The sequence below is a fragment of the Hydra vulgaris genome, chromosome 02 (genome assembly GCF_038396675.1).
Source record: "Hydra vulgaris chromosome 02, alternate assembly HydraT2T_AEP".
NCBI classification, from domain to species: Eukaryota; Metazoa; Cnidaria; class Hydrozoa; order Anthoathecata; family Hydridae; genus Hydra; species Hydra vulgaris.
The window spans coordinates 19,273,835-19,290,000 of NC_088921.1; the positions used below are offsets into that span (position 1 = coordinate 19,273,835).

A 16,166-nucleotide genomic window follows, 5' to 3' on the forward strand; every position below is an offset into this window, starting at 1 on the left:
TATCAATTCTTATATTTATGTTTAAACTTGATAAAAAAACGGCAGCACTTTTATTTTATTCAATATTTAAAAAAATAAATCATATATACAAGACAAGATTTATAAAAAATAACTTTAGTCTATCAAAAACCTATTATTCAGTCACTAAATACTCAATTAGAAATCGAGGACCTAAATTATGGAATACACTTTTTAATGATGATTTTAAAACGTTTAATCAATATAAAACAAAACTCAGGCAAACTCTTCTACTATGACAATGAATTAAGTTTCTTCTGTTAAATAAGACTACTCTTATGATTTAATTTATATAATGAATATATTTATTAATTTTATATATACACATATAAAAAATTAAAAAAAAAAAAATTCTATTGCAAATTTTACACGATTTAATTTTATCATTTGTTTATTACCGAGGATGTAAAAATGTTTATACTGTATATTCTTAAAATCACGTGTAAAAAGTACCCCTAATTGTTTACCATGTATTATATGAGAGTGTGTGCATTCACTTTTTTTTGTTTTTATATATATATATATATATATATATATATATATATATATATATATATATATATATATATATATATACATATAAATATATATATATATATATATCCCCATTTAAATAATGCTACAATACTTTTACCTAATATTATAATAAATAAATTTTTACATGGTAAAAAGAAGGCAATAATAGTCTTATCACTTATTCTACAATTGAAGCATACAATTCCAATACTATTTATATTAATATTGATATTTCTTGTGACAATTTTTGAAACGTCACAACAAAATATCAATGCAAACTCCTGAAATGACATCTTAAAGTAAAACTCAAGGTTTCAACTACCCACATGTATCAATGTTTTTTGATTTATTGGAAGACCCATTGAAAACACAAAACTTTTTATTTTTATGAATTTGTAATGCTGACAAAAGTGGGGTGCTAACTGTACCGATAAATATACCGAAATTATTTTCTGTCAAAGGCACTCGTAAGGCAGGCGTATGACAGATCATTAACAACTGACATAGCAAGAAAAGGATTTTTCTTTGACTGACTTTGCGCCATCATTGACTAGTGATATCCCAGCGCCAACAAATTAGATTATATTTATAAAGAAAAGTTTACCATTTCAACTTAAATGTTGCAATAAATTGATGCAACCGCTCAAAGGCTCTAATCATAAAAATACAAATAATGTTTTATATAGAGCCACATTAATTTTGATTTAAATAGGAACCAGTATGTAACATTATGCAACTTTATGTAAGTAAAAAATCTAATAAAAGTTTTTTCTTGTCTTTATAGATGTAAATTGGTCAATAACACCTTTTAAATTTAATTGAGCTGCTATTTTTGCTTCAGTAGTTATTAGGTCTAGTACAGACAAAATGATTTGCGCCATAGTTATTCTTAAATGTGTCTTAATGTGCTTAAGGATATTTTTGCAGCTGCAACGTTAATGGGTAATGTCAGATATACACAAGTGCTACTGTTAAATTTTTAAATGAGCAACTTATATCATAATATGTTATTGTGGACACGGGTGATATGCAATAATGCGGAAAGTTTCAATGTGTAAAATGCAAGAAAAAAGGGCGGAAAATTTCTCTTAACCCAAAGCTTATCGCTGACTCAACCAAAACACTTAGTCAATGATAGTAGATTCAATCTTCTTATTCGCTGTATTAAAGATGTCTTTAGCCATTTTTTTGCTTTGCGTTGAATAGATTCAACCAAGATTTTACAGTTTTTAAGTAAGAAGCCCAAATAGGCACTGTATATTTATGGTGTGGTCTAATAAACACTTTATATAACTTGAGAGCCATATTTTCATCAATAAAAGTGAATGTCTTTTTGCATACCAGGAATGTGTAAGGACTTTGATAACTGTTCGAAAATGTGCGCTCCACTTAGTGTTACATGAAATAATGACTCATAAATTTTTAGAGTTTTAGTAAAGGTTTTTAGGGATTAATTTATTATACCTTTTTATTTTGTTTCCCATTTATTCTGAAAGATCTTAATTTTAACATACGTCTGTATTGAGGTAGAGAATCAACGCATTGGCGATAACGAGATTACATCAATAAGTTGGTGAAACAATCTAGAAGGCAAAATAATATCAAAAGTCTCTATTAGATTAGTCACGCATAATTTTTGGTGAAGAAAGCCATGTTGATTTGCAGAAAGCATTTTATTATCGTTTTTGTGCTTAAAGGTTTTGTTCTTAAAAAATATTTTGATTATTTTGTCGAATAGTTAACAAAAAATAGGTCGAGAGTTTTGAACAAGTAGTTTATCTACTGGTATTTTACAGACCAAACTAAACTTTGCTCATTTCTAGAGAGTGAGTAGTATTCAGAATTAAAGAACTTATGAAAGATTCTTGTAAATGAAAAAAATATTTTAAGGGTTTAGATTATAAGTTAATAATGTCTAAAATAGAAAGACCCAAGTTGTCATTACAAGTTCATTAAGGTTAATATCACTTTTTAACGATGGAAATTATTCAGAGGGATGTTAATATTAACTTCTTTTGTGTGTGTGGTCTTTTGATTCGAATATATTTACCTTTTACGGAACGATTAGGAAGATAGCTGTTTATTTTAATATTATTTTTCTTCCATTTAGTTGAGCACTTGATATACATAGCGGATATTTTTGCTCGGATTAGGCTTTTAATATGTGGAGTAACCTAAGGATCATGCTTTTATTTTGCTTTATTAGCTTTGGGGATAAAATATTCGTAAACAGTTCAAATGTTAGAAATTATCAAACTTAATATATGAACCGCGGTTTTATGCAGAAATAAAATATTGCAGTTAAGTGATGCAGAAAAGTTTAATATATATTAAAATTCTGTAGAATCGTATTCACCTTGTAATAATTGGTTTTAATAATTATTTTTTAAGACAATAATTAAGAAGAATCTTTGCTCGGGTTGATACTTTCTTAACAACCTCGTGTTAATAATTTATATATATAACCGTAACAAAAACTTTGAATTCTACAAATCAAGAATTCTAGATAAACCGGTAATATAATTACAAAAAGCCGTAATAAATCATAACACTTTTTACATACACTCCTAGGTTGACTTGGTCAACTAGTAATATAAATCTTTTAAACGCCCGCTGCCTGTCTGGTCGGCCGCTTACTAATTGACCTGCACATTTCATCGGTAGCAAACACACCTGGTTCATCTTCGATTACTTTATTAGTTTCGATCATTTCTTTTGGCTTGTTGTTGCTAATTTCGAAAGGCATTAATTTTTGAATAGGTCAAAAACAGGTTGTTTAAATTCCTTCTTTGGATAAAATTTGTAGATGTGCGCCTCGTACTTTTCCATCAATTCCTCTTATAAGTTTCAAAACTTTTCCCATACGCCATTGAATTCTAGGGATCTTGGTATCATCTCGTATAAGAACTACATCATTCGCAACTAGTTGTTCGGTATATGAAGTTTTATCTTTAAAATATAAATGGTGTTGCTTAAGTTCATTAAGATACGATGTTGCAAATCTTTTCCAAAATTTAAATATTGCAGTTTTTGAAAATATTGTTCTTTTTGAAACATCTTCAGGTATTATATAAATTTCATTCAATTTATAATGAATATTTCAACCAAACATTAAATGGTATGGTGTTAAAGCTTCTTTAGTATCATCCTCACTTATGTAATACAAAGGACGACTGTTTATCACAGATTCAATTTCACATAGTATTGTTTCTAATTCTTCGTTAGATAGAAAAGCCTTTCCAATCGTTTTCTTCAATCTAATTTTAACAGATCGTACTAAACGCTTATAAAATCCACCCCACTAGGGGGAAATTGGTAGAATAAACTTCTGTTTCACATCATTCTTTATCATAAATATTTTAACTTCTTTAGGTTTAAAGGTTTTAAAATTATCATAAATAAGACGTTTATACGCGCAAGTCAATTGAAAAACATAGACCTTACAGACAGCATCCTTAATAATTGTTTTAATAAATAAAGGTCCTGCGTAATCCAAACCAGTTGATAAATCAGGTAAATCTGGGCTGCTAGGTGGTAACAATGTTCTATCTTGAAATTTCTTGCATGTTACACATTGCCTAATAATACTTTTTATCGTCGATCTTCCATTTATTATCCAGAATTGGGAACGTACTTTATTCAGCGTCGAATCGATTCCATGATTCAAAACTTTTTCATGACAGTTACGAATGAGTAATATCGTGAACCAACTTTCTTTGCCTCGTAATATTAAAGGGTGCTTTGCTGTAAAGTTCAAGTTAGCATTTCCATATCTTCCTCGTTATCGTAGTAATTTATCTTCATCATTGAATAACTTAAGTGAACTTCTTAACTTATCAAATCTTCTGTCGTTTCGTAAAAATCTTTGTTCGTCTTTAATCCATTCATTGAGTGCATATTTGTACTCGTCTGTAGTCAAAATTACTTGTTTTCATTGTTTTTACCAAATTGTTAATAAATCGAAAAACATATGCAGTAGTTATAATTAATTTTTAAAATGAACTAAATCTACCTGCATCAATAACACTAGCCAAACCTGGCGATGATTCCAAAACAACATTACAAACAACTTCATTTTCCCCTCGTTTACATTAAAAACATAATATCAACATTTTAACTCGTTATCAACTGTAAATTATTTAATCTTTTCATTCATATTTAACAAAAATTCTGGTCCTTTTAACCAACATTCTAAATTAACAAAGTTAATTATGCGAGTAGGAAAATCAGCTGAGTTCAATTCTACACTAATGTGACTCTATTTTTGTCTATCAATAATTTTTCTAATGGCATTCATTCTACTCTCTACCCATGGTTTCCACGTTCTCTCCTTTCCCTTAATCCAATACAATGCTACCCCAGAGTTTCACACTAACAAATTACATTATCAAATTTCACTCTTCCACTCAAAACTCTTAAAACTTCCTCTATAAGTCTGCTCAGTAGCACTCAACCTAATAGCTCTAGTCTAGGTATACTTATTTTTTTTAAGGGCAAAACACGTGACTTTGAAACTAAAAACTTTCTATTCACTCCAAAACATGTTTCTATAACTAGATAAATAACAGCAAAATAAATAAACTTAGAGCTGTCACGGAATCCATAGAATGTAATTAAACACTTTTACTATCTTCATTAACTCTCTCAAACACAAATCTTGGAATTCTAACTGAACTTAACAACTCAAGGTATTTTAAAAATTCTGTCCATGCTAATCTATTTTTCCTGCTACTATTTCATCCCATTCACTCTTATCTTTACAAATCATTTGAAGCATAGTTTTTACTCTTGAAGTTATTGGTGTTATAAAACCTGAGGGATCAAAAAAAGATGCAGCCATTTTTAAAATATTTTTTTTAGTAGTTTTAATTGCTTTAGGTTTTTTTAACAAAATCTTTAAATTCAAAAACAAATTCATTCTTCAATATATCCAACTCAATTCCTTAAAGTCTTTATCAAATTATTGTTAATAAATTTATTTTTCATAGTTTCACTTTCAAAATATTTTAAACCATCAACTATTAGGTTGCATTCTGGGTTTTCATTTATAATTGTTACCTTTTTATTTAAATAATTTTGTATTCCAGATCATTTGTTACCCACTTTTTTAATTCAAACCCTGCGTCTAAAAATATACTTCTGGATTTTTTATAAAACATTTTTCTGTCTATAACTGTTTTACAGCTAAAGGCTGTGTCATCTACTTAGAGATCATCTATTAACCTTTCAATAAATATTTTATCATTTTTTATGTACTTATTCAGATGGTGTTTTAAAGTGGCATTTAAAAGAAAAGGACTGTCAGTTAAACCAAAAACAACTCTTAGAAATCAATATGCAACTAATTTATCCAGTTTTTTATCATTTAACCTTTTTTTTAAATTAGCTAGCCGTTTTTTACAAATATTGTAGGTGTCAGATAGAGGGTCATGTTCAGTTTTGAAAGGTAACTTGGTTATATATCGTTCTCCATTATGTGTAATATCCCTTTCAACCTGATGCATCACACAACTCTCAGGAGATTCCATTGTCTCAACAGACCAAAATTTATTTAGATCTTGCCTAAGCTTATCTATTTCACTCTCTACCTCACAGTGCATAGAATGAATCATAAAATATGTGGCCTTTTGAGTATTATTTTTCTGTGGGATAGGACCACTTAATACCCACCCTAAAACTGTATCACTAGCTACTAAACTAGCCTTTGAAGAGCGCTACAAATAATGGGCTCTCATAATGCTTCCATATAAAGGCTATGATCTGAACTTTTATGTTTAACCTTAAGCTGAACGATATTTAACAATTGCAATGTTTGTTCATTATCCCTCCCATATGTTTTAATTATAGTTTTTTCTTTTCTACTAATCTTTAAGTTTAATCTTTTAAAAATATTTTCGCTTATATAAGACCGTTGGCAACTACTATCAAATAGGATTCTTGCCTTGAAGGATTTATTTTTAGATACTGCACTTATGTTTGCTCTAGCTGTTTGCAACAAAATAGTTGAGAAATATTGAGTCGCATGCCCAACAAAACCCTTTTCTTGTTCATCAAGGAAATGTGATGCTTTCCTTTGCACTTACTACTAGGGCTGCCAATTTGAACTGCGCTACGGCCGCACACAAACTTGAACATGTTCGAACTATTTGGGAAAAAAGTTCGAATATTTTCGAACTTTTTTTAATGTACTAAAACACGAAAATAAAAGAGTACAAGTTAAAAACAAAATTGTTTATCTATTAATAAAACTGCTCATTTATAAAAACAAAACTATTTATTATTGAGACCCGCTTCTCATTTTTACCACATTTAACTTGAAAAAATTGTCTATTTTAGAATAAACAACATCACTCAGTATTTTCAAGTGTTTGTTTAAAAAAAGTTAATGCATCTAATGTATCATCCCGTAATGAGCTCCTTATTTTTGTTGCAAATAATTTTAGGCTAGAGAAAGCCCTTTCAGCCTCCGCAGATGTCGGAGGAATAGTTTTAAGAGCATTAAAATGCATTTCTAAATTTTTGGGTCTTGATTTGCTGGCTTCAAAATAAGCCATATCCTTTTTAATGAGGTTAGATCCAAGTTCATCTTTGTCTACTGTCATTTGAAAATCAGATGTTTTAATGAAACATTTAAGTTCTTGAGCTAATTTAATGTTAGTATTTTTCATATCATCAGTTGTATCAGTTGTTATTGACTTCTCCATCGGCATCAGAGTCTTCCTAGCTAGACTGGAATAATTTTAACACAAAGATTATTAACTTTATCAAGTTCATTCTTAGAAAGAGGAACATCGGTGTTTTTGCTAATTAAAGCTATTTTTATTTCCTTTTAGACTTCCAAAAACCATTCTAACTTAGCAATTGTGCTGCTCCACCTTGTCCTGGAGTCACAAACCAAAGCTTTCTCTTTTTCAAATGCTTTAAAAATATTTGGCTGAAGATAATCATCATTTTTTACAGGTTTTACATTTTACAGGTTTTTCATTTTTCACAGGTTTTACATTTTTTACAGGTTTCACATTTTCTACGAAACATTTGTACTAATTTGTTCATATTCAAGAATCTCCTATTTTTAACTGATGTGTACTCGTCAAATGTTAGGCTAAATTTTCCATTGGTTAAATTGACTTTTTGTCATGAAGCAATTACTTGTTTCAGTTTCAAAACACTAATTTTTATTTATATTTCAGCTGTATTTATCGAAATGACCGTCAAGACATTTCTTCTGAAAGTTTGAACTTTTAAACGAAAAAAGTTTGAACCTAAACGTTGAAATTTTGGCGTAAAGTTCAAGCGTTCGAGCTAGCAGCTCTATTATCATTTATAACTCAAAATTATCCGATGAGTTCAAAAAATGTTCCTAACATCACCAACCTTTTCTTTATTGATCAAATTATTTTTCATATTTAACTATTTTTTTTTATACATAAAAAGTAGCGATTTAATAGTGCATTGATGACAAATAACAAATAACAATATATATATATATATATATATATATATATATATATATATATATATATATATATATATATATATATATATATATATATATATATATATATATATATATATAATATATATATATATATATATATATATATATATATATATATATATATATATATATATAATATATATATATATATATATATAAATGTTCTTAGTTGTTTAACGCAACAACAACAACAACAAAAAGGTTATCAAGATATTGACAAAAATTTCTTTATATGTTTCATTACTACTACTAAAAATACCTCCTTCCTGGGGTTTGCTAAAAAAAATTATATATAAATGTTTACTATTTTTCACTCTGTCAGAAAGTCAATGTTTTTTCACTGCGCACCACAAAAACCACATCAACAAAAATGCTTATAAAACATGATCTAAAAAAATTTAAGCTTCAGGATTTAATTTCCATTAGTTTTGTGATACTTTGAGTGGATTGTATAAGTGACTGTAGTGTTATTTTTTTGTTAGTATGTTTTTCACCACAAAAACTACATCATATGCACCCCAAAAACTACGTTGTGTTTCTTTGATATCTAAAAATACATCTTAAAATTGCATCAAGCAATTATTTATTTTTGTGATACACCTGTATCTATACCACAGGTGACTAACTTAACTACTTTTATCTTGTCTATGCTTTGAATTTCTGTTGTTGTAACTTGTAAATATATTTTTATTTGTATTACAGGAATAAATATTAAAAAGATTCAAAAAAATAGCGACAAATTTTACCTTACGTTTTGGAGCAAGGTCTTTCAATCCAAATTGTAAAGCAAAAGCGGTAGCTACGAGAAAGCGAACAACTGCAAAAAAAAAACAGTTGATAGAAGCTGTAGCATGGTGCAAAGATAAAGGTATAAAAAGGCAAAGTGCCCTTAAATCAGGACTTTTCCTCTTGATCGAGAAACAATAAATTGACGTCTGGATGGCAAAATACAGACAGAAAAAGAATGATAATACTGCTCAATAATATTAGAAGAAGAAAAGAATTCAATTGTACGCTTTGTGAAAAAGAAAAATAGAACTTTGCAAGGTACCAATAAAGTACAATTAAAGAAATTTATGTTAAATACATTTAAAATAAGAGACTACAACCACAAGAAATTAAGAGGAGGGCGAAAATATGAGCCACTATCATCTGCTGCTAAAAACACTAAAAATTAAATAACTGTAATTTTTAATATTTAATCTTTAGCATTCTTATAACTAAATTGTATCTGCATAGACTTTAAAAAAATATATTTTGATCTGTTTGCATAATTTTTATTCAGATTTGGCCGCTCATTTTGGCTAAGATTTCATGCAAAATATGATAGTTGAACAATTATATGTCAGGGAAAAGTGTCAATCAACAGAGCCTTAAATTGTAAAAGGAAAATGGCTCGCAATCACTTACGTTTTTTATTATTGAAAAAATGTTATTTTTCATGTTTCTGGAGAATACATACTTACCTAACTTGATGTATTATAATAATGTGTTTTTCTTTAAAGCTCTTTCCCTCCTTTCAAAGTGCAAATAGATGTAACTAATTTTTATCAATTATATTGTAGATTCACTAGCATAGGATCTTATTGCAGCTGGAATTACGACAGAAGCAAAGAAAATTGAGAAAGGGATTTGGAAAGGAAATATTAACACCCCAAGAATTTTTAATAATGATGAAACTCCTCAATTCATTCATTATGGTGTTAATGGAACATCTTTTGGTTTGGTCTATGCTGCTAAAGGAGATCAATGTAAAAAAATGAGAAATTATTCACAGAGAATGTGTTAGCATTCATCCCTTCGTGCCATTCTCAGGTTTTTTTTTTTTTTAGTATTCTGTATTTACAAAATAATCGGTCCATCATAGCCAGTTGTAAAAGGGGTGTTTTCTTATAATTTACATTTTCGAAAAAATCTCTTTTTACTTAGATTCTCTATATATTTAAAAATAAAAAACTGTTTTCCTTATTAACTTTTTAAACTAACTTAAACTAAAATAATATTACTAATAAAAACATATCTTACAATTCCAGAAGAGGTCTGTGTGTGTCAAGTAATACTTAGCAATGTCGGTATAACAAGCCTGATGGTACCAAATGAAATAGCAGCTAACATAAAACATCTACTGGCAACCAATTTAGAAGATGATGTATCAGATGGCCATACACTTTTAGCAGCTGTTAAATAATTGGAGGAGAATTTGAAAGAGAAAATTATTAAAAGACCTCTAGTCCAATTATAAACAGGACACATTTTGAGGTTTGATTATCATGTTATATTATTCTTTCAATTAAAAAACATATGGATGTTTCTTTCTCCTCCAGATACAACAAGGGTTGCACAGTTATTAGACCAGTTAAACAAAAATATTCATCACAAATACAGAAAAAAAAAGACAGTATGTTTACTGAGGCAAATGCACTAAACAAATAAACATTCATGCTTATTTTAGCCAATATATGGGGTAAGTGGGCAACAAAATCTTTTCTGATAAAGACTACATAGCAAGTTAGTGTAAGTAATTAGGCTTTGAGCATTGAGTTCGTGCAACAAAACAAGTTTGATAGAGCAGATAATTGTATGGAGGCTCCTGAAGAGCCATCAGTTTCATCCACACCAACAATCATGAGCTCTGAATCCTCTTTTGTTGTCTCTCCTGCAAAAGAAAAGGATCATTACTGTATTGGAAAGAAAAATTCGAAAGTGCTCAAACTTTGATTGAAAAGTTGCATGAGAAGAGCATCCAGCTAGAAAAGAACCAGGTTTTATGACCATTAAAAAAGTAAAGCAAATCTATCAACAAATTCAACACAAATAACTCGAGTGCATGGGTACATTAAGGCTAAAGATGTTTTAAGTTTAGTTAAAGACATAAATGAAAAGAAAGAACAAAAAGTTCAAAACAAATGCAAAATGTAGAAAAAAAAAGAACAAGACAAAAAAGTCTTTATTAAATGCAAGGAGAAATGTGTTTGTCCTGGAAGCATTCGTAGATTAAAAAAGTTAAAGGAATGCCCAAAATGCCACAATATTTTGAAACACCAATGCAGCATGTTAGCGTACTGTGTTAATGGAAAAAAACCTACAAAGATTCTTTCTGCTGCAGCTTTGCACAGAACAATAACAAATTGAAAAAATAGCTTATTTAATGCAGATAGTGATAGCATATTCAATGCAGATAGTTATTCAGAGAGCAATGAAGGATTTATGAATATTAGGTTTATGTATAGCTAAAACATTCTTCTAAAATATAATGCTTAATTTATAATTTCATGTTATAATAAACATTATTTTAGTTGTGTTATTTGACTTTTATGTTACTTGCTAAATGCACCCTAAAAACCGCATCACTACTAAGTTGTACTTTGCTCAATATTATCAAACATAATTCTAACAATAACAGATTTAACCATTTGATTATTATTGAAAAGGACACTCAAGAGCTTAATAAAAAGTCACCTTTGCAAACTTAGTCTGACATTTGTGCGTTTCATAGTATTTTTACTGAAAATATTGTTTTAAAAAACTTGAGAAAATTTATTTTATGCTATAAAAACATGTTTTTTTTTTCATTAGTTTTGACATATAAATAAAAAAAATTGCATTCTTATAATTATTATGTTTAAATAAGCCTGACTACATCACAAAATGTATCTGTGTGGTTTATGGGGTGTTTTAGTTTTTGCTGTGCATATACCTGTAACACTTTTAAATTAGTATGCTAATACTTTTTAAATGCACAAATAAATATTGTGCTAATACATACTCATTACCTTAACTCATTTTTTCGAAACAAAAAACCAGTTAACAAATATTTGACATTATATTCACAACAAATATTTGACATTACATATTTATTCGGCTTTTTTATTTAAAACAAAAAATTAGTTCCAAATTAAAATTAGTTTTTAATTTACTAAGTAAAAAAGGGTAAAACTGAACACTTATTTTTATAATATTTTTTTTTATAGTAGAACAACTTTTAAAAGATTTTTTTTTGTTTTTGAGAAAAATGAGCATTAAAATCTATCCCTGTCCTATACCAACACATACAACAGAACTAAAAAAATCCAGCTGTTTAAAAAGAAACTTTTTAGCGTAGAAAGTTAATAAAGTAAATAATTTCTCAAATGTTTTTATCACCATTCCGTGCAATGTGATAAGCTCATAACATTGGCATGTTCTTCTGTGTTTTCCTGTATATCTGTATTCTCGTGTATACCTGATTATCCGACATACTTTATTTTTTTATAGCTTTCTATTCACTCACTGACGAGTCCGCATTTTTTGATTTTTTGATTTTTTTTTTTTTGTGGAGGCCAAAACTTCACAGCGCTTTTTGAAGCAATTCTTTTGATCGTACAGCCCTGAAATTTTACAAATAATCTTTTGCCGACCAACAATAGCTATATTTGTTACATTTGATTCAATAAGTCTTTTAGATTTAGTAAAATTAATTAATTTGTTTTTTAAGAGAGCGATAAATTTGTAATGGCAAGTTAGCGTAACGGTCTTCAGAAATTCAAATTAAGTATCAATATAAATTTAATTAAAAATTTTACAAATATTCCACTTGTTAATTTCAGACAAATAAAAATGCGTCCAAAAAAGAACAAATACATCAACCGAGAAGAAGACCCAACCAACATTTAAATTAATAAAAAAAAATATGCTCCAAATATTTTTGTTAATTATTATATACAGAATTCAAAATAAATTTTTATTGAATATTAATCATAATCAATAAGTGTAATAATTCAATTTTATCAAGACTAAAAAGTAAAAAATAAAATAAATAAAAAAAAGCTTTTTAAAAATAGCTTTCTATTCAATCGACTAAAAAATAGAAAATAACTTTTTTCTGTTTCTGGTAATCGTGAAAATCATGTACTTAGTAATAATCACTTTTGTAAAGCCAATACTGGAAGACATTGAAGGCAATTCATGTACGTATGTAAACAAACAAACTCATCGAAGTAAAGGAATAGAAAGTTTGGCGCCTTTAGCTTTATGTACATTTAAAACGAATTTGATTTTGAAAGCATCTGACTTATTTTATTACTTAATTATTTCTAACAATAAACAATCCAGAAGTTCCTGTAACAAAAGTTACCTCAAAAGAGTCACTAGTATTTCTTTAATAACTAATTATTTAAATATTATTTAAAAATTAAATTTTAATAAAAAAAATACTGCTACACATTAAATAGGATCATGATTTATAAACAGATTTCATCAAATTAAATTTTGATGCTCAAAAGATACAGCTATATAAACTTTAGAACAGACTTCATGAACATTTTACAGTTTTAAAAAGAGTCTAAAAGTTTCAACAGTTTCTCTTTCATGCCAACCCAAAACTCAAAAGGTTACCGACAAAAGACTCAAAAATTAATAACTTTAGGGTCATTTCAAATCAAATCACCTAAAATACAAAGAAATTTGAATATCTGAAGCTTACAGTTTTTTTGATTTTTGAAAAACCATAACTTTGCAAATTACAAGGGTTACGGCCTGCTAATTTCATACATTTACAGTTTTTTACCCAAATAAATTATGTCAGGTCATAATCTTTTTTATTTACAAAAATATGGTTCGTCAAAAAACAAAAAAATTTACTTTAAGCTGCAGAAAATTAAATTTCTCTGAATTTATTAAATATTGATTCAAGCATAACATTGAACAGGTTGGTCAATCAAGCTTAAAACTTCAAAATTGTGTTTTTTTATAAAATCTGCTGTGGTCAACTTGAAGCAAAATTGAGGTGGTAATATGAGGCACATTTGAAAAACTAGGCGATTTCATATGAAATGACCTTTTATTTAAAGACTTTTCATTTAAAGAATTTAATTTAAAGAGAGGAAAAAAATTTATCATAAGGAGCCCCTAATTTTTTGTTAAAAATAAATTCAATCCTTTGTTTTAACTCATGTTAACATACAAAAAACATAAATTAAAAAAAAAAAAAACCTAAATTAAAAATAACTCTATCTAAAAACATCTAAAAGAATCCATAAGACATGATTTTAAAATAAATCTAACCAGTGAAGAACATAGATATTGAGTAATTTTTTATGCTATAAAAAGTTATGCAATCATTATTATCAAAGCAACAATTATTATATACTTATTAAAAAAATAAAAATAAGTAAAGTTATTGTGCTCTGTACTAAGTCACAGAATAACTGTTAGAACAAATTTAATTCTAGCTTTCAAACCTTGTTTTTATCTATTTCTATTTATATATCTTCTTCATTTTAAAACACTTACAGCGTAGATGATTGTACTGGTGGACTCCAAAAACTGTATTCATTATTATCAATGTAAAACATTATCATAAACTAAAATCAATGGGTCAGATTTGCTTTTTTACTAGAAATCTTATTTACTACGGCTTTCGTTATGTTAACCCTTTCAGATTTTATATACTATAGGCACTGTTAGCATAAAATTATTTTTTTTCCCCGGCCCTTGTTTTAGTTGCCATGGAAACTATAACTAGACATATGTGTGCCAAAATATATATATATATATATACATATATATATATATATATTTATATATATATATATATATATATATATATATATATATATATATATATATATGTCTGCATTATTTGTTATTTGCATTTTGGATTTTTATTTTCATTCTGCCGAAAACTGATAACATTCTTTTTTTATTTAATATAAACTTATTTTAAATAAAAGCATCCAAAAATATTAATAACATAGCAGTTTCTTGATGACAAGACCGTCGGTCTTCTGCAAGTTTTCCGCGTTCTTTGAAGTAATTTTTAATACTTTACAGTTATTCTATTATATTTTACGAATTTGTAAGGAATAAAGAACAAAAAAATTTATATATATATATATATATATATATATATATATATATATATATATATATATATGTATATATATATATATATATATATATATATATATATATATATATATATATATATATATACATATATATATATATATATATATATATATATATATATATATATATATATATATATATATATATATATATATATACATATATATAAATATTAAATGTAATATATAAAACAAAATTTTGTATATTACATTTGATACTCTCTAAAACAATTTCTTTTATAAATAAACTTTGCATGCGCAGCACTTCTTTTGTAAGTTGACAACTTGCATAATTGGTTTAATAAAATTGATCAACCAATTTCTAGTGGTTTACCTATTGTTACTAACGATTGTGCCACTTAGCTTTGAAAATTTAGAAAACTGATATTATTATCTTTCAATTTTATGTAGACAACATAAGCATTTCAAACAGTACTATTAGTTAAACCAAAAAGAATGTGGTGCCACCACTTTAGAGATTTCCTGGATGTACCATAAAGAGAACAAAGCATATCAGCTTTTTCGACACCCCCCATATAAGTGGTATAGTCCTTTACCGCCTGAGGACATAAGATCATCAAAATGCTGTCATCTTTATTTTTTTGCTTGGTCTCTGTTTTTCAGTGCCATGAGAGTTAGATACAACCCGAAAATGAGACAAAAAGTTGTTTTGAAGTATTGTGACTAATTTTTCTATTAATTTTTAAGCAGATATAAACAGAAGCTGAACCTCTATACAGTTTTAAATGGACCGGGACATATGTCCCGTCGAGCCGGAAAAGGTTGATTATAATTATTGATTCCATGTACCTTAATGCACCACAGACATACAATATCACATACACACTAAACCGTAATAGTTGAAATTAAAAAAATATGATGATAATTAAAGAATAGTTAAAATATATAACAATTAAAAATTAATTCATATTTTTTTCTATTTATATGTAAATATTATTTAGCACTTCTTTTCCTAATCAACATTCTCTTTATTCTCAAGTACTTTTTTTGATTTGATTTTTTACCAAACTTTCCAAGCCTTATCTCTTTATCTGACAACCAATGTTGCTGTTATTTTTTATCTTATCTAGGTATATAATTTTCAAATTATTGCTGAAAATTGTGCCTCCTTAACAATCTTTTTGAATCAGTTAGAAATTTTTATTAAGAATGCTGGTTTCCACTGCTTTGGTGGGTTTATATTTAAACTATATTAATGCATGTGTTGTTTTGGTTCTTGAAAACAT

The 16,166-nt window shown here is 27.5% G+C and overlaps 1 protein-coding gene across 1 annotated transcript; it reads right to left on the reverse strand.

Moving 5' to 3' along the window:
* Positions 1-3,310: 3,310 nt before the first annotated feature.
* LOC136075911 (uncharacterized) lies at positions 3,311-6,062 on the reverse strand. The gene is made up of 3 exons (XM_065789355.1): positions 5,905-6,062; positions 3,645-3,791; positions 3,311-3,536 (listed from the first exon to the last, which is right to left on the reverse strand). The coding sequence occupies exons 1-3, from the start codon at positions 6,060-6,062 to the stop codon at positions 3,311-3,313; spliced, it is 531 nt and encodes a 176-aa protein (XP_065645427.1).
* Between the last annotated feature and the right edge of the window lie 10,104 nt (positions 6,063-16,166).

Coding starts and splice junctions, on each gene's coding strand:
- LOC136075911 (XM_065789355.1), bottom strand. CDS start 6,062: ATGGAATCTCCTGAGAGTTGTGTGATGCATCAGGTTGAAAGGGATATT. Junction 3,792..5,904: donor CTAGCTAATTTAAAAAAAAG/GTTAAATGATAA, acceptor TGTTAAAATTAG/ATTGAAGAAAACGATTGGAA. Junction 3,537..3,644: donor TTAACACCATACCATTTAAT/GTTTGGTTGAAA, acceptor ATTTTGGAAAAG/ATTTGCAACATCGTATCTTA.